This window comes from Nyctibius grandis, chromosome 6 (assembly GCF_013368605.1).
Source record: "Nyctibius grandis isolate bNycGra1 chromosome 6, bNycGra1.pri, whole genome shotgun sequence".
Taxonomy (NCBI): Eukaryota; Metazoa; Chordata; class Aves; order Nyctibiiformes; family Nyctibiidae; genus Nyctibius; species Nyctibius grandis.
The window spans coordinates 84,375,769-84,395,701 of record NC_090663.1 but is presented as its reverse complement, the minus strand read 5'-3'; the positions used below and the strand labels follow the sequence as shown (position 1 = coordinate 84,395,701).

The 19,933-nt window shown below is 40.2% G+C and overlaps 1 protein-coding gene across 1 annotated transcript in view; it reads left to right on the top strand.

Moving 5' to 3' along the window:
* The window catches only part of LOC137665318 (bifunctional heparan sulfate N-deacetylase/N-sulfotransferase 3-like), a 180,781-nt gene that overhangs the window by 24,268 nt on the left and 136,580 nt on the right, over positions 1 to 19,933 (top strand). The window contains exons 3-5 of the mRNA XM_068404193.1: positions 2,925 to 3,079; positions 6,367 to 6,552; positions 9,248 to 9,376. Coding sequence (XP_068260294.1) covers positions 2,925 to 3,079; positions 6,367 to 6,552; positions 9,248 to 9,376 — 470 coding nt within the window. The remainder of the gene's footprint in view (positions 1 to 2,924; positions 3,080 to 6,366; positions 6,553 to 9,247; positions 9,377 to 19,933) is intronic.

Sequence of the window (19,933 nt, the reverse complement as noted above, 5' to 3'; positions counted from 1 at the left end):
AGGAAATGGAGAGAGGGAGGCATGTAGAATAGGTGAACTGGATTTTTTTCTCTGCATTCGTTTCCTGAGCACACAGAGAATTTAGGTGGGCTGTAACATCTCAGGATGAGGCACCTATAATTCGAGTAAGCTGTGGTGCCTGCATTAAGTGCCAATGTGGAACAGATTGAATTTGTCTTCCCCTTTTATTAAAATTCAGTTCCTTTCAACCTGTTGTTGAGTGGTAAATTCCACCAATCAAATGACATTTCCTATTGACTTCACTGAGGGATCTGTTGAACTACCACAGTTTATCCTTTTGGATAGTTTGATCTCTGCTGTAGAGATACAGCAATATATGTTACCCATTACAGTAATTTTATACTTAAACCACTGTAGAAATAGGGAGAAATAAAGATAAGGTATTAAATAGGATGATATAGAGGAAAGAAGGTCCTCTCTACTGCCAAACGGAAAGAAAAAGACACACACGCAAAACAGGACATCAGACATAAGAGAGAGACAAAAGACAACACAAGATAATGTTGTAGTTGAAGGATATTAATATGAAAAGAGGGAAGTGAAGTGACATGTTAGCTGAGACTAGGAACCAAAACCAGATTTGTTCAAAACCAAGGAAAGATATACAGAGCCTGAATACGCTCAACTGCTGTGCATGTAACACAGCAGAGGGATGAGCATACCTCTGTTTGTGTCCAGCTGTGCACCTTGGTCAGTAGTACTTGTCATATTAAGGAGAGGAAGAGGCAGGAAAAGAAGTCTGTTATTTAAAGCTGAACAGCTGGAGAGGGAAGCAGCTGGGGCTGCACAGTCCCTCCACAGGTCTCTCTTGGGCTCAGTAGACTTCAGCTAGACTTGGTAAATGTCCAGGTTCCACCTCTGCAATCCAGGTGTCACCTACACAGTTCAGAGAGACTAGAGATGCCTTAACTTTTTCACATTCAGGAGCTCACTTGCTCCATCCATTTCCATCCCTTCCTCCCTTTTCTTTTGCCTAGAATGGCTCAGCAAAATGGTCCTGACTGCCAAGTTTGTCACCTGCCAGTGTCTCAGCAGGCAGAGGTGCTTTCCAAACCATTCCTCAGTTGACAGTTCAGATGCTTTGGGGGGAATGTGCACATGGGTTTCCTGGTTTTGGCTGAGCAGGATTTGGCAAAGATATTGCGTGTTTGTGGCACCAACTGACCCAGTTACTGGCTGTAGACTGAATGAGTTGAGCCTGTCTCTGTTACAGCCCATCACTTGCTGTGGCTTTCTTCCTTTCTTGATATGGTTTCTTCTCCTTGATCTGGCTATCGTAGGACCTTTAGGCACTCCTGTCACTTTCTTTGATAGCGTGTGACCATCACACAGGGCCCCATGGGCCCCTTTAGAGTCCTAAAATCTAATGATCCTACAAATATTGCCACATCATTACATATGTCTGCCCACATTTTTCATTCACTGCTGTAGTTCCCTCAGAGGTAATGAGGAATAAAATCACAACAGTGAAGGTATGTCAGACAAGGTTTGCTGAAGGGAAGAGGAAAAAGCAAAAGGTATATAGGATTAGTGAGAGTATGGCCGTGTGGATGCAGAAAGCATTGGAGCTGAACGTTTGGCTATAGGTGTTTCAAAATGCTGAGACAGAGAAAGGATTTGTCAAGTTGTGTTGATTGTTGGTGGGAGTAGGAGCAATCAGGTAGGCAGGAAGCAGGCACAGGTGAAGATGTGTTAAGCTATCGATTGTCAAAGTTCAGCTCGTATAGTCTTTATACGGCAGCCCATTAAGGGGTTATTTAAATTTGGCTGTCCTTGACAGGGCTAGTCTGTCATTAAAAGTGCACTGGGACTAGGATAAATGTCTGGGCTTGGGGGTGAGGGGAGTGTCCTGGTCCGCCAGCTAATTAGACCCTGACACTTCCCATCCCCGAGGTGCTGTCAGGCACCCAGGCTGCATCTCAGCGGGTGGGTTATAGAGAGCCGAGGGCCCGAGCACCGAGAGCGCATTGTCGTTGCCCTCGGGTACGCAAATGGCCTCTGGAGTGCTTGGGGTCCCGGCCAGCCCCCACTGGGTTGGCCCGTCCCAGCGGGTCGCTGGGGAGCGGCTGTGGGGGGATTTAGGGGCGTCAGAGCGGCCAGTCGGCTCGGGGGCAGAGGACAGGCCCCACCACGGGCCTATTTACTGCTGTAGCTGCAGCACGAGAGGTGTGGGAGCACGGCAGGGCTGTACGCCGCGGCCCGAGTGGTTCCTCTTGGTTAGAAATGGCCGCAGGGCCTGTCCCCCGCCCCACATCCCCAGGAGCTGGCGGGAGAGCGTCTGAGAAGACAGGCTTGGGGCCTGGGAAAGAGCTCGGTGAGCTCCTGCCACCCTTTAAGGCTCTTCAGAGATGCAGATTTCTGGGAACTCCCGAGTAGGCCATGATCAGAAAGGGAAGAATTAGGGGGGGGAAGAGAAAAAAGTTGTATTATGCATAATTTTGAAAAGGCTGCTGGAAAAAAATACTTCCCCACATCGTAGATAACGAAAGGAAAATAAGTTTGATTGGGGAGTGAATTTAGTTTGGATAAGGAATACCAGAAAAGAGTTGTCAACATTTTCATTTGTACTCTGTGTTAAACTGTCTTGTTTAACTGGAGACTTGTATACAGTGTCTCCAGTTCTGTCCCTTAGCTATTGATGTTACTGATACAGCACATGCATGTGAGGACAGTGTTGCATCGTGCAGTAGAGATGCCGTGAAAATGGGGCTCTCAGTCTTTTACTTGGCTGTAATTCCTTCAGGAAAAGGAATATTAGGTACTTCGAAACATTTAAAATCCTCAGTACTTTAAATAGTCACATTTTATTATGCTAATTTCTTTCTTCTATTTTCAAACATTTGTAAGAATATAATAAAAGTAGAGACGACTTCAGAGAGGGTTTTTGGTTTTTTTTTTTGCAGGCACTGAGGAGGAAGATGAAGGTGATGACCTCTTGTTGAGGTCTGTGGATGAGTTTTGGTGGTTTCCCCATATGTGGAGTCACATGCAGCCTCACCTCTTCCACAATGAATCGTCACTAGTGGAGCAGATGATCCTCAACAAAAAATTTGCCTTAGTGAGTTACATTTTTGCATTTTATATTGAATTAGGTATTCAGAAACCATTATTCCTATTTTGTTGGAAAATCAATCCTTGTAGAACTTGTTTTAACCTCAGTGAATTGAAGAAAAAGTTTTGATAAAGTGCTTTTTGCAATCACTCTTTTGTGCTATGAAAATTCTATTTCTCTACAGTTTGGATTTCCTTCTTGGCTGAAGTTTGATTTTCTTTTTTTTATGTTACTTTATGAAAAATTTTGAATGGAAAAATTCTTTCAGAATGAAGAATTAATATGTTCCAATATTGGAAAGTCAATATGGATAAATATTCTTCTATTACAATGTTTTACTAAATAAAATTTTGTCCAAATAACCCATTGTTTAGGTTAGAAAAAAATTCAGTTTTCTGAAAGAATAAATACTCCCATCAAAATGTGTCAAATGACTTTATGAAGGCACTGCATGTTAGGATTAATGAAGCATGCCACATTTTCAAAGACGCTTTTCTGCGGTGACACCTAATTACATCTTATATATTCCCTTTGGATCAGCTTTATAAAAACTTGTTTTGAAAAGTATTGCCTTTACTGATTATTTATTCACAGCAAAGCTCTGAAACAAAATGTTTCAGTGAGAATATAAGAAAAAAATAAAACCAGATCTTTAGGTCTGAGGATACTAGAGAAACAGACTTACCTTTTCTCTGCAGTTAATTTCATACAATAAAACCAAACCAAACTGCCAGACATAGTACATGTTATTTGTCTGAAGAAATGGTCCAGTGTAAAGACATAAAGAAGCATCTATTGGAGTATGTCAGCAAACGTAACTTGGTTTCTGAAATACATCTACTCCTCCAACAGCCTAATTTTACATCTGTGTACTGTTGCAAGCTCCACTGGAAGTTAAATTAGTTCTTGTAGTTCTGGTGTGACCTAAGACATCCTCTGGGATTAGTCTACAGTATGTAACCATTAGAGTATGTTATTAGAATAATTAACATTCAATCCCTTTTTAGGTAACTTCATCAATTTCTATTTTCTTCACTACTTTAAATGCTCTTATTACTTACAGATTTCTTATATTAAATGTTTTTCATATCTGAAGCTATGGATAGACATATAGACATGAAGCTGCTCATTATGTTTCATTTGCTTAAAGCATTTAAATTAATAACAAAGATAAGTATCCTGCTTTTTGGAAAGAGGCTGAAATTGCTGATGCCTCATGCATTATCAAACTGAATGTGTATATTGTGTGTGAAATGCCCAACTTGGGAATGACAGTCACTAAGAAATAATGGAGACTGATACATTGAAGGTGATAAGGCTCATAATTAGAATGAAAGATTTTAATTACATATGTATTACTGCATATTGTAAAACTTGAGGGAAAAACCCTTAAAAATCAGACATTTGTTTACAGCTGAATGGAGGTTAAATGGGACATTAGAGGATGCAATTTCTTACATGTTCTGTAAAGATTTTCCTCTCTGATGTTTATGCATGCTTAAGGGAAGCAGAAAAGATAAAAGGAAGAGGAATTGAAATATCTGCAATGGAATGAAACAGTGTAAAGCAGTGCAACTGACGGTGTATCCATTCTTTATCTCCCCATGCAGTAAAACCAATAGGCCAGATCTTACTCATTCCTACTTTGGCAGATGACACATAGTGCACCCCAGCTGTAAACCAGTAGACGACGCGCTCCCTGGCTGCAGCGGGGTTGCTGACGGGGTGTTTGGACCTTACCCAGGCGCGGTACGGCGTTACAAGAATTCCAAAAGCTGCACCAGCCTGAGGGTGGTCAAATCTTATGCCCCATTAACTGTGCCATAAATTGCTAAAGGGAAACAATAATTTCACCAGTTTTTTAAATATAGAAAAATTAAGGTTCTCAGCAGTGATTAAACCCTACCTGTCAGTAACACACTCCATTACACTAGGTTCAAAGTAGCCCTTTAATGGGGAGAAAATAGCTTTCTTCCCTTGCAGGCTTCACATCTTTAAAGTCTTATTTCTCATGTTCTTCCAGAGCAGAAACAAATGCTGCCTTTTGTGCCTTTGCTTTGTTTTGAGCTGTTAAGTAAAATTGTCATATTTAAATTATGATCGATAACATCCAATACTGAATCTTGACTATTTAAGCTTTTTAAGTCCAGTACATTAGCTTTCCTGCAGTAGTCCAGTCTTCCTCCAGAAAAGATGAAGAAAGATGATTTTACTAGGGCCACGCACCCATTTTTCTTTGACATGAGACTTGGAGTTTTTCCTATTTCTTAGTAAACAGTTATTCAAAGGAAAAGACTCACGTATCAACCAACTCTTACTTTTGCACACAAAGTATGATTAGAAAATATGGTGAAGGTGACCATACAAATACAAACAATATAAAAAACTCCTAAGATTCAAAGGTTGTGCAAAGGCAGTTTTCCTAAGTCATTGCAACACAACAACATCTTATGGAGAGTGTATTCTGCTAATCAGACTATCAAAGAAATATCTGCTCTATACTGTTCCTTCGAAAAGTAACCTGGAAGAAAGGAGAAAGGGTGTCAAAATTCATTAGAGTGTGTTGGAAACCAGAAACTGGAAAGAAAATATGTTGAATGTCAAGAGAAGGTAATACCGGCAAGGTCAGTGTGTTTTAACAAGTTAAATGACAGGAGTCTGCAAAAATAGAAGATGCTCTACAAAAGGGGTTAGTCTACAACAATCTGCCTATTATCCTCAGAATTTTACAAGTGGTTTTCTTTTCTTCTCTTGTAAAATGACCCTGAAATGGTTAAGCTGTTTTTTGAATATGGTTTTATGTTTCCAGTGGACTAGAGGGGAAATGCAGTGACTTTCTGTGAAATTCAGCTAACAATCCAAGTAATTGTGTAGGGACATGTAGTGGAGATCACATTTTTGTTATTGTAACTGTCAAATGCTACTTGTTGTGTTGAATATGTGCCAGTAATTTTCTCTCTGAGTTCTTAGTTTGTGAGCAACTTCCTTGCAAGAACTTGAAAGAGTGCAGCTTTCTGTTTAATGTAGATCGAAGAAATCAGTGTAAAATACATCTATATCACTCTTCCCTACATACTCATAAAAATTCTTATCAAAAAGGCTTTTGTATTAAAATCCTGCATTTCATCTTCACCATGCTGCCTTATCTCCCTTACATATCAGCATATTTTGATATCACCATTATTTGCATTTCAGACCCATTATTGATCTCTCACAAACAACAGATTTGAGAAATACCAAAACATCAAGTTTCTTACATTTTTGAAAGCAGTCATTGTTCTGTTATATTTCAGGAACACGGTATTCCAACTGATCTGGGCTATGCAGTGGCTCCACACCATTCTGGAGTCTATCCAGTACATGTTCAACTTTATGACGCCTGGAAAAAGGTCTGGAATATCAGAGTTACCAGCACAGAAGAATACCCACATCTGAAGCCTGCAAGGTATAGACGAGGCTTCATCCACAAAAATATCATGGTGAGTTGTATTTATGATGTTCATATTACAACCACTCTACCATTTTATGAACAATTTATTTGTAAGTGGAAAAGCACGGTATCCTGAAAGTTCACATTGTGAGAAGCACATATTGCTGTGCATAAGTAGCAAGATATATTTGACAGTATCTTGTTAATTAAAGTCAGTCTGTTGCTGGTGATGTTACTGCTGATGAAGGTGGCCTCCAGGCACCCCGCTGTTAGCAGTTAACAGGCTGTTAACTGTTCTAGTCCTACTGTTAATACTGGTTCAGAGATCTCAAGGAAAAATCAACTTTGCATCTTTTAACAGAATATTATGGGTTAGATTTTTAGCAGGTTTTAAATTTGCATAGTACCATTAACTGCAAAAGTGTTTTGCCCATTTATGCGATCTGAGAATCTGGATCTTGGTGCATAAATACTTTTTTCTTCCACGTGAACGGTGCACAGTTGTCCTTGTTTTGCTTCCTGCCATACAGAAACGCAAACTGAGCTTTGCACTGTGGCTTAACCCCACAGCTGGACTGGGGGCCCAGGCGCTCAGTCTGGGTGCAGGGCAGACACTCAGAAGGCTGGTGGGAAGGCAGACACGCACACCGCACCCCCCTCCAGGCTATGAAACTGCTCTGTTAAGGCAGCCACGAGTCAAATCACACAGTTTTTCTGTATTACATAATTCACAGCGTTGTTCACTGACAGCAGTGTTTGCCAGAAGGGGTTATACCCAACGACACAGAAGGCGTTACACTAATACCGTCTGGTCACTGGGACGTAGGCTATTTCCGATTCACGTATCGTCGTGGTTATCTGAGAAGTGTTTCAAAACAACTTTTCAAAAGACTTGATGGTATATTCTCGAGTAACTTTCTTTTGGAGCGTGTAGGAGAGTGGTGAATGGGAAAGATCCTGTAGTGTATAGTCTGTGTCCTGTGTTATACCTCTGGGTGCAACAAGCAGTTTTAGAGCATCAAGTACCTTAGCTCAAGGCTGCCGTTTAGCTTATAACAGAATTCTGGTATTGTCCTCAAGTTCCCATGGATACCACTTATCTAAGCGAAATAATAATATTTAAAAGTTTTGGTCTGTTTTGGGATGAAGCAAACTAAAATGATCTCCAGACATCCAGGGAAAAAATTGACACCATAAATATTTGAGCTACAGTTTGTTCTCCTCGAAGCAATAGCTGCATGCGAAATAATGGGTTTGTGGATATGCTCCGGGGGTGTGAAGCATTTGAGGAAGATGGATTGACTCTAAGAATTGCAAAAAATCTCTTTCATAAATTTTTGTAAAAACATGTCATTTGAAGACACATCATGAGATTTAACACAAGGACACTGGGGCCAAAAATCTGTTTCCAAGAACAGTCATATGAAACCACCTGTTCTGGGAGTCTCAAGCTTTCAGTTCTCCAGGGCAAATGCATTAATATTTTCCATCTGCAGGCTTATAGAGATGAATACATTCAGTAATAAAATCGTTGTGTAAGATTTGCCAGAGCATTTCCCATCCGGTACAGCTTCAATCCCTGCCTCTGTGAAGAATTGTTCTCATATTTCATCAGTGAAATCCAAAGGTTTTTGAAAAGTATATGCAAGTTTATAGCCGACGCACAAATTCCATACATTCTCTGACAACATAGAATTTATGATCTGTGGTCACAGTATCCTGTGCATTACAAAAAAGATGTTGGGAAATGAAACTACAAGAAATAAAGAGCATCTACAGAACTACAGTCTATGTCAAGTAAGGGATTTGTATGCTTTAAAGTTTAAGTTGTCATATAATAAATGTTCTAAATTGGACTAAAATGTTTGAGAACAATCCCAGCTTAAGAATTACACATGAACATCAGTACTCAGCTGTTGATTTTCCATAAAAAATACAAATAATTGAAATGCTCTCCAGCAAATTATTTTCTGAAGTTGATAGAAAATATTTTGAAGTTCTACGGGAAAACCTAACTGCATTTATTAGTTCTTCCTATTCAAAAGACTTGTTCTTTGCATGTTTTTAAAAATACTTTTGTTTATGCTACTTTTATTGCAACTGGTCTTACAAAACTAGCACAGTTGAATAAGAAGCAAGTCTTTCTTATAAGGTGAACACTATCAGCAAAATTCATTACGTGTCAGTGTCGAATTATTCTTGGTGGTGATGCCTAAGCCAAAAAAAAAAAAAATTGCTTTCATATTCCAGTTTAAATTTACAACAAAGCTATCATTCAAATAAAAAGTGGAACTGATTGATACAATATAGACTGATAATATTTCAGATTATGTTTCAAATGATTTTAAAATTTTAGAAATCTTTGATGACCAGACTTCAAATGCTTGGTTTTAGGATCAGGTGTTATGGACAAAATGAGTTTGAGGAGGTGGCTGAATTGTAACTTACTGATTGAGATCAGTCTCCAGCTTCAAACAAAATGTGATGAATTTTTGGATTTCACTGATAATAAAAATGTTGTTTCTTTCAGTAAGCACTATTTATTGATCTGCCAGTGTATTAATTCAATGAGATCATTATTGACTTTTGGCAAAGTTGTGATGCCAAATCTACTCAGCATTTATCACAAAAGAACATTATCAGTTGTGTTACTTATCTGGCATTTATTATCTTATTAAAAATACAAACTTTTTTGTTTTGTGAATTTCTCTTGAATCTTTTTTTTTTTTTTTAAATAAATTCAGGTGCTTCCTAGGCAAACTTGTGGCTTATTCACCCACACAATTTTCTATAAAGAGTATCCTGGAGGCCCAAAGGAACTGGACAAAAGTATTCAGGGAGGAGAGTTGTTCTTCACAGTGGTTCTCAATCCAGTAAGTACAGTGTACTTTTGAAATGTTTTTTTAAAAAGTAGTTAAAGGAGAAGTTACTGAATGCTTCAAGGCCAATCAGCTGAGTCTCCCAAACAGTAATGATTAGTCACAGTGAGCTCTGCTGCTTTTTCAGTTAATTATTTTAAGATCTGATATTATGTGTGTTCTGTTAGTAGTACAAAGATAATCTCTACTTTTTTTGACAGCTGTTTGGTTAGTAATGCAGTAGTAGCAACCTTTCTTGTTCTTTACTTTTGCATGAAATAAGAACCCTGAGATTTAATTTTTAAAAGAATTCAACCGTTAAGAACTGATATTACTATGAGATGAGTACCTCGGGTGAAGTCCATTTTCCTGCTCTGCCAAATTCATAACGAGAAATGTTGGGAACGCTCATTGGTGTGAGAAAGTGGCAAGCAAGGAGTGCTTGCGCTTAAATCTCTTTTGAGAATTTTCAGTTGCTGATTCGTAATAGCTTCAAAGAAAAGATCCGAGTAAATGAACCATGTAGTTAATCATCTGCTTAACCTTTCATTTATCTTTAATGGAAGAATAAACAACAAACGAGTCTATGAAACTACAGGATACTGACAGAAGAGAACAGTGTAGTGCTTCAAAATGGCATGGGATGAGGTCAGGTGCATCAGAACTGACCTTTTAGACAAGCTTTTAGGTGAGTTTTTCATCTGAAGTCCAAATGAAACATACAAAATAAAATTCACCTGTTTTATACAAATGGAATCACTAGGATTCATTGTTTCAGAACACCAAAGGGAACAAAACACATTTTCACTCAAATCCTTTGGAATAATAGCCTAAATATTTTTGTGTCCTTTTTTAATCTTACGCAATTTAATGGAAGTCCAAAGGAAAAAAACTTCTGTCAGCTACTTCAGCAATTTATATTCAGGTCTATTTTTCAAGCCTCAAATTCTATTAGGCTGCAGTTTTGGTTCTTTGAGAGCAGTTACTGTGGTTTGTTCTCCTTTTTCATGTTCACATAGCAGAATTAGGAAATAAAAACTTCACTTCCTCAGCACACATGTTGTCTCCCTTCTAGAGGATGGCAGTAGTATTTATTTACATAAATTAAAACAATGCATAAATTTACAGATGTAAATGCAAAGTTTCAGCAACTCAAAAGTTGAGTAACTTCAGGCCCGTGATATCGACTGGGATGGGGGGGTGGAGGAGGGCTGTTTCGTAAGGCTCGGACGCGATATGTGGGGTTTTTTTTCCCCAGCCTTGCTAGAAACAGCAGTGACGGAAGTGATCCGTGGCAGAACTTGAATCCAGCCCTTTGGAGGCAGCGGTATACTAAATCACTAAGTCACACATGCTTTGGGCTACTAATGAATCTGGATAAAACGTGCTTAAAACCCCAAGTAAAATTAGGAATACTACTTGCCGTCCAGATGTGGAGGCGTTGGGATTTACTTACCTGCAGAAACATTTCTGATTGTGTCTGAATACCAAATTCAGGCTTAAGTGTGAGTGAGCAAAACTCCAGTTTTGACCTATGGTAGAAGTAATGTCCCTGTCAGAAATTAAATCCCTGTTTATTTTTATTCTCTCTTCCAAGCAAAACGTAAGACCAATCTAAAAGAAATGGAGGGAAAGGGTATTGCTTACAGAAGAAATAGATGTAGCCTTGGTCACCTATCCATTTTTTCTTGGACATATTTCCAACCACTAGAGAAAGAGCAAAGATGGTGCAGCCTGTGTGAGCTCTCTACATTTACTGCTGTCAGCTCTGCACTGCTTCTACAGATAACCCTTGCTGCACAGATACCTGCCCGCTTTCAGTCACCAGCCCACGTCGTCTGGACGTGCTACATACGTGAGATGGATAGTGCATTTATCTCGCCATTGGTCTTGCCAATGTTGAATGGGTTATAAGCTCTATTTTCATCAATTTTCTGTGTCTCCATTATGTGACTCTTGATAACTTTTCCCATTATCTATTAATAACATTTCTATTGATCGAACGTTCATGTTCTTGCACAGTTCGAAGACAAAATTGATGCAGTGGTTTACGCACAGTCCGAGTCCAGCTAATCTTTCCTTTCATTTGAAAAAATTACATTTTGTATGGTCATTAGTAATTCCACTTAACATTACAGGAAAATAGTTTTACCTTTTTGTTCAACCCCCTGGTCTAATTTAAAAAACAACAACAAAACCTGCTTGTGACCATAAACCAAAAGTATCGCCAGTCCAGCGTAAGTGATGAAAGCAGGGTTTAAGCAGCTGAGATGCAGACTGATGGCCTGTGCAGTCCTAGTCCAGAGCAGAGCCAAACTAATGTCAGGTTTGTGTGGTCTCGTGATTTATCCTATTTCCTTTGCACTGCAATGGGCTGGGAGGTGCTATCAGCTACTGTCAGCATTTGCTGTGGGACATTAACTTCTTAAAGTTACTGACTGCCTCCTAATTACACAGGTATTTGGGCACCGTGGATGTTGGAGCACAAGCCTCTTTTGAAGCATCATTCGCTAACAGCCACCTTCTCAAGAGGCGTCATTCAGGTGCCAGGCAGCTCGGGAGTGTAATACAAAAGATTGTCAGACAGTGTGCATCTGCCTTCATTTTTTAAATAGAAACATTTATTGGGTGTTAAGGAGGATGTAAAACAAAGATAGTGGTTATGGGCTACAACAGTCACCAAGCAAATTCCTTTCCTTGCTAAAGGAAATAAAGTAATCTAATGGCAGGACGTCTTGTGCTTTAGCATTAAATATTAAGAGAGCAGTACGGGTTCCAGCCTTTCTTGCCAGATATTTAATAAGTTGATCATTTCAATCCTGTGACAATTTCACATGTGGGACTATATTTACATAATATATAACAACTAAATATTCACTAAAATGTAAAACCTTAGAGATCAACACGACTGTTAGCTAAGACATTGAGGAAAATCCCCAGCTGGTAAAAACTGGCACTAAATTGACACCATTAAAGTTACAAGCATAGAATCTGAGTCATTATATTTTAGAACATAATTTTCCAAGCTATCTAGAGCATTTTATATATATTGAGAAAGACTGATGGGCTGAGCAAGATCAATTCAGTTTTCCTTTGAGGAAAGAATGTCTTGGGAAATTATCATCACTTAACATACAGTACAAGAAGGTACACGAAACAACCATCATTGTATCACTTTGGTTTTTCTCTCTCGTTTCCCTCACACTCACGTCTCAATAAGATGACAGAACTGCGGGATCGGCAGAAGCCTTCCAGCCCAGTGAGGTCTCATTAAAAACACAGAGCGAGGATTAAGATGTAAATCCTGTAACCTGCAGCGTGTCGAGCATTTTTCTCTGTCTAAAGGGCAAACCTGTCACTCGAACTGGATTTGGCTTGGTCCTAAACACTTCTTTTATTGCAATTTCCATATATGCATATTAATTTCTCTAATATACGGCTAAACTTCATTTTCATGACCTCACCTTATTTTAATACTTAAGAATATAATGTCAGCTAAGTCAGTCCAAATGTGTTTTGTCACTACTTGCCTGTTTGTAGAGGGGGGGTTAACGTCTTTCACATCCTTCACATAAAAAACAGTCTCTGTTTAGGTAATTAGGGTCTGCCTTCCCTATTTTTAATAAACATATATTCAAACAAAATTGCTAATGACTCATACTGCCTTCACTGGTAATTTTGCACAGTAGATAATGAGAACTTTCATCTCGTGCAGGTACAGACCTCAACAGCACGCAGCACAGACAGGTGCTGTGGCAGGAGAAGAGCAGACAACTTTCTTCCATCCCCTTTCTCGGGCTCTGCCGGGTGGATGAACCCCTGCTTGTTTGCCTGGGAGGGCAGCTGCAGACACTGCTGCTTGGGCTGTCCTCCAGCTCCTGGGTGGAGGAGCTGTGCATCGCTGGCATCCAGAGCCAGAAACCTTCCTGGGACTTGCGCAGCCTTCACGCAAGGTGGATGGTATTTATTTTGATCTGAAGTTTGGCAGGATGGAGAAGGGGCTGGTGAATTTTAACAGCTGGAGATCCCACCTAACACCAGGTGCAAACACGGCTAATCACGCTCTGCCTGGTCCTGCTGTGCTGTCCCCAGCTCCCCTGGGCAGCCCTCCTTCCCTGGGGGCTCACCTGTCCCCATCCCATCCCCATTGCATGCTGACCTCGGGCCTTCGCCTTCGCTGAAGAAGAAATGGTAGGCACTGCCCACAGCTTCAGCAGAAGGGAAATTCATAGAGAGGCATATGGATTTTAAACAAAAGGCATGACAAATCTTATTTTGTAGAGAAGATTTTCCTCCTGGGTATTTCACCTGCCCACGTTATTTAAGTTCTCTCTGCCAGTGTGTGTCTTTTCCTCAGAGCCAGACAGTGGGATTACTTTTTTTTCTCTGAGCACTGGGGCTTAAAAGAGTTGCAAGTGGAGGAAAGCTACTTGCATGTGAAAACACAATTAGCATTCCTATTGAACTCGTAGTGGTGTGTTAAATCAACAGCTGGAACTCACTGTTGTTTTATTTTTGGACAGTTAAATAGATCGTGCTAAATAATTGTCGTTCTCTGAGGAAAGAACCATGGAGCACACCTGCATGTGGACAAACAGCCATCTCTCAGTGCCAGGCCAAGCAAAGTGCGTTGTTTTTTAAGGTAATCCAAGCTGTTCTTTCAAATATGAAACCTTCATTGCCTGGAATCTCTCAAAACTCACGGGTTTCATTTTATTGACTCTCTACTTTGTCACTAAGGCTTCTCTCTGTGACATCCACAAGATAAGGTTTCTTCTTTATGTTGCATTTACATTCAGCAGTCTTTTACATTAAGCCGTATAATTACCTTCTGTAGATTTGAAGTTGCAGTGCCTTTATTCTTCATAATTGGTGCATCTATTAAGAAGAAGTGATATTTTCCTGCTATGTCCTTGTTAATTATAACTCTGTCCTTCATTTACATAATAAACTTTTTGGGGCAATTTCTGCAGTAACATTTCATGCCTAATAGGAAGCAATTTGCTTTCCTTTATTAAGTACATTAAAACTTCATGCCCTAGACATCATCGACTGTAAACATTTGATTCTGCTCAAATTTAATGCACCGAGGCATTTTGCTCTGCCATGTTAGGTTTATTTATGTGCTGTGTTCTGGATTGTTAGCTGCTAATGAGGCTTCGACTCTTATTGCTCTAAGGCCTGAACACTAACCTCATGTTAATGAGTTCATTATTTGCTGCCTTCTGAATGGAAGACAACAAATTTTCCTTTTAATTAAAGGTCAAAACACCTCTGGCTAAGGAAAGTGTAGAGGTTATCAAATCCTTGGAGAAGGTAAAAGAATGGCTTTTTTCTGATTTTGATGCCAAGCACGGGCAGGCCAGGCTGAGGTAGAAGGTGTTTCTCTGGCATCCAAAACTCCAAATCTAAGCTAAGTGATAACAACGCTAAAGCTTGGTGCTAGTCTTCCCAAGACACTGTTAAAATTAAACCCGACAACAAAACACAAAACCCACCCTGAAAGTCAGCCAAAGTAATTAAAGAGGCTTTACTCCGAACCCAAAGGTCTGTGTGGATCAATACTCCTGCCAAAGTATGAGCCCTTCTTTGCATGTGCAATGAGTTATGGGGTGCAGAGGGCAGATGCCAGATTAATTGAGCCAACAAAAACTGATCTCGTATTTTTTATTGGGGAAAGTGAGGCAAATGTGATCAATGTTAGGGGCTGTTTGTAGCGAGACAGAAATATATGTAACTGCATGTTTGTGTGTGTGCAAATGCACGTAGAGGGGATTGGTGATCCCCTTCTTTGAAAATACAGAGTGGAAACTTCAGTCAAACCAAAAAAAGGATTGATTACAGGAATTAATGCACAGATCCTTGTCCTGTGTCTAGCATTATATATCTGGTCACCACCTTAAAGGCAGGCTAACAAACATTGGTTCGTGTGCCTCTCATTCGAGAAGCTGCTCACGTTGCAAGTAGTAGTGTTAGAGACAGGAAGGGTGTTTGGGAAAGAAGAGACCAGTGTCTGTGAGAACAGCTGGTGAAAACGTAAAATCTGGTTGTGGAGGAAAATCCTAATACTTTGTGACACACAGACATCATTTAGCTTGAAAACTCAAATTGTCACAACGTCCTTATAACAGCTCTAACTGTTCTTTCTACCAAACTGAACCAAATTCCTGACTCTTGCAGGTGTTTCAGGGACCTTCCCAGAAGCTGCTGGACATGTCCAAGAGCATCAGGAGAAGCCCTTTCCAACCAAAATTATTTTAAGATCTGATGAAAATTTTCCCTGTATTTTTCCCTTCAAGGCAGTTTTCTCAGGCTTCTATGGTCCATGATTGTTAGTAATACCAAGAAGTCTTTTAATGCATTTATTTAGTTTTGTTCCTAACAACTGTCCTTAATACTTTTGCAGTTATATAGCCCCGAGGTTCATTCCTAAGCTGTTCTGTGCAGCAGTTTGCTGGTGGTCTGTGGCAAGTTGGAGGACTACAAAGTAGTAGTTCTGCTCTTCATTTCCAGCTGGAAGTTTGTAGAGAAAAAAGCAAAGACTATTCTCAGCAAAGGTTCTTTCCACTGCACGCAGCTGCTGTCAGGATGTGATTTTTTGATTGCCTCTTCGCGCTCTTGCTCCCTCCCTGAAATCTGACAGTGCCTGTTGTGGTCTGGGCAATCTTCAAAGCCAGCACAGGACTACCATGAGATCGTAATAACCACAGTAACTGTCATAAGGATTGTGTGAAATAGCTAGTCACTGGTTTTCTGATAGGAAAACTGAAATAAAACAAAAGTGATGTCTAGCCTGACATCACTGACAGGGTCACTGCAGGACCAGGACTCCAGGTTTCCTTAGTTTCAGCTTTCAGTTTGGAGCACAAATTTCTGCCATAATGGGGACAATCGAATCAGCTGTATCTGCACTTCTTAAAACACAACGGGGTGAGGAATTTATAAACCCAGTGAAACTGAGTCATTGGTTTCTGTGTGGTGAGGATTTCAGCCACTTCACGTGCTTATAACAGAATTTTAATAGAAAATTCTTTAATACTATAGTGTAGGAATTATAAAGAATTCACATTATTGACTTACTGGCTAGGTTTGGAAAAGAGTTTAAGGGTTAAAGTTAGTCAAATCCTTAATGGGATTTTGAAATCACTCGTACTATTTACCCCACGCCAAAACTGATTTGAGTAGCTGTTAAGCAGCCCCTGGATCAATGAGCAGCTGTCAGCCCTCACAGATTTACATTCCCTCTTAAGCCCTTTTTCACCCAGTGCGTTATATAAATGGTGTAATTCCCAGTGCTGGTGCAGACCCCTCGCCACACCCAGCGAGGCGAGCAGGGCTTCGGCCATTGCCCTGCCTGCCTGAGATACGGGGCTTCACTTCTGGTATTTATTTCTGTGAAGTACTATGCTAATCTATAGTGCCATATAAATAATGAGTAGGAAGGTTTCTGATGGTGCTGAACACAGCCAGCACATTTAGTCAGTTAAATGGTTCCAAGTGATTTTATTCTGGCCTGGCGAGCGCTCAAAGGGTGTTCAACCAGCACCACGCTGCCCTGTTGTACCCTCATGTCAACGGATGGACTTCTTATTGCCTTTGGAGAATGCCCAGCGCAGTGTACAGGGGCTTTTTGGCCATGCCTCCCACTGTAAACTGTAGCAGTAACGGTAAAAGAGTAATAAAGTCCCTTTTTTAAAGTCAGTTTCTTTTCCCCTGCGGCTTAGTCCACTGTAGTATCAACTCTAAATACACGAGGGAAGAGGAGGAATTTCCTCTTACCCTTCACAAAATCTTGGAAGGAGAGACAAAGTGTAAGTTGAGCACAGGTAATTTTACATCCAAGTCTCAGCCGAGATCCTGATCTTTGGCCATTTCTAAACCTCCTTTCGGCATCTTCCTACACTCCTGAAATCAACGTGTGCATCGTCAACTCAGAATATTTCCTTATATTAAGCAGACAAATGACAAGGTGTCACTAGTCCGAGGCTTTGCCTCTTGTGGCTGAGCTTTGAAATGTACCTGCTGTCTGAAGGCTGAGAGTAAATCCCCTCTGGTCTTTACCACAGGGCTGCTCTGTAACACCCACCTTGCAATATTTACAGCAGTGATGGGTAGCTTTTATTTCCTGATAATGTACTGGCAGCGTGTTCCCAGTTACAAGAGAAATAATAGTGAGAGCATATGGGAAACCTTATTCCCTTTCCTAATAACAAATACAGTGGAATTACCCTTTATAATACCACAGACATATTTGTTTATGATGCACATAAATCTTGGGATATGTTACTGGGAAGACACATGCAGAGCTTTTGTATTAAAGAATTCACATTCTGCAGCTGAACCTAATTTTTAAGAAGAAATGCATTATTATTATTATTAACCATGCAGAGCATAGCCTCAGCAGTTCACACGTATGCCTGGAGCTCTGTTAAAGATTCCCTAAATTAATAAGATTATAGAGTATGTAGTCTCTATTAATTATAGATACATATAGATTAATGCTTATTTATCCATGTATATTCAATTAATTTCCAAACATTTGTGCTAATTAGTTGAAAAACCTACAGTAAATATTATTACAAAGGAGGTCGTCAGTCTTTATAGCCCTTAGGGATTAAATATTACTGGAAAATGGAGAGAGCATAGCCCTGACCCGGGACCTGCTTTGATCCTCACCCCCTGAGCCTCTCTCCCCTGTTCCCCCTTGATATTGAAATCAATATAAAAACTTCTATTAACTAAAACACTCCTGATCTTGGCTTTGTATCTGCACTGTTAATGACCAGGCTAACGTACAGACCTACAGACTTCCGAGGAGTTTAAAAGCCCAGGGAATAGAAAATTCTACTGACATTTACCCCGTTAAAACACTTGGACCTCAACCAAAAAAGCACTTGTGCTTTCAGGAATCACTGGCAGTTTTAGAGGCCAGGATTTCCTGAGGTTCGGGGAAGGCAGCAAATACGGTGTGCTGTCAGCAATGTGAATTCACACGTTCTTTATACAGCCTTTACTTCAAGGTCTGATGTTTTGGGGTGAAAAACATGGGTCCTTGAAGCCCATGATTTTGATTCAATCGGGGCAGTTTAAGTTATTGAGACATCTTTTAGAAATTGCTTAAATGTTGATATTTTGGATTTAATAGGTAATGTAAAAGTTACATTAATAATTCTGGCTTTTACTTAAAATGAAGAGGCAGTAAAAACCTGAAAAATCCATTTCCTGGGATATTCTTGTATTAAAAAAATCTTTCAGTAGAGACTGAATTATTTGTGTTTTTTAATTTCTGGAAGATCAGCAATTCCAAAGCTTCATTTAATTATGATATTTTTAAATTTTTTTTTAATATCCTTGAAATTGCCCACTTTTCCTTCAGCCTGCCAGAGCAGATGAGCTGGCAGAATATAATTTTGTTTAAATCACATTCCAGTGGAACATTCTCCATGTAATAAATCAGCATTTTGCCATGGGAAACTGTTTCACTGGAGCAGTCCAAGTTGATCAAGTAACAAGAATATAAACTTCATTTTCCCCTGCCCTGCCACTTTGGAAGGACTTTTTACCCATGTAGTCCAAGGATAAATGGCTAAACAAATTGGAAGGAAGGAAAACTAAAATCCTAATCTCTAATTCTTTGAATACCACCATAACTTGGTCAGAAAGTACTGAGAAGTAGCTAATAGATTTAATATATCTGTGATTTTTTAAAAATAAATGCAAAAATGTCAATTAAAAGACTACATCAATTAAAAAAAATAAACTCTGATATGTAATTCAGCCTTCTCCAATCAGAAGTGTTAAAAATAGTGTGGATGTCATGTGCTAGAGAAGCTGCGTGTATATCACAGAATCACAGAATCAACCAGGTTGGAAGAGACCTCAGGGATCATCGAGTCCAACCGTTGCCCTGACACCACCATGGCAACTAGACCATGGCACTAAGTGCCATGTCCAGGCTTTTCTTAAACACATCCAGAGATGGTGACTCTACCACCTCCCTGGGAAGCCCATTCCAATGTCTAATAACCCTTTCTGTAAAGAAATTCTTCCTAATGTCCAACCTGAACCTCCCCTGGCGAAGCTTGAGGCTGTGCCCTCTTGTCCTATCGCTAGTTGCCCGGAAGAAGAGGCCAACTCCCACTTCACTACAACCTCCCTTCAGGTAGGTGTAGACTGCAATAAGGTCACCTCGGAGCCTCCTCTTCTCCAGGCTAAACAACCCCAGCTCCCTCAGCCGTTCCTCGTAGGTCAGACCCTCCAGACCCTTCACCAGCTTGGTCGCCCTCCTCTGGACTCGCTCCAACACCTCGACATCTTTCTTGAAGTGCGGGGCCCAGAACTGAACACAGTACTCAAGATGCGGCCTCACCAGTGCCGAGTAGAGAGGGACGATCACTTCCCTAGACCAGCTGGCTACACTATTCCTAATAGAGGCCAGGATGCCATTGGCCTTCTTGGCCACCTGGGCACACTGCTGGCTCATGTTTAGCCGTCTGTCGATCAGCACCCCCAGGTCTCTTTCCGCCGGGCCGCTCTCTAACCACTCTTCCCCCAGACTGTAGAGCTGCATGG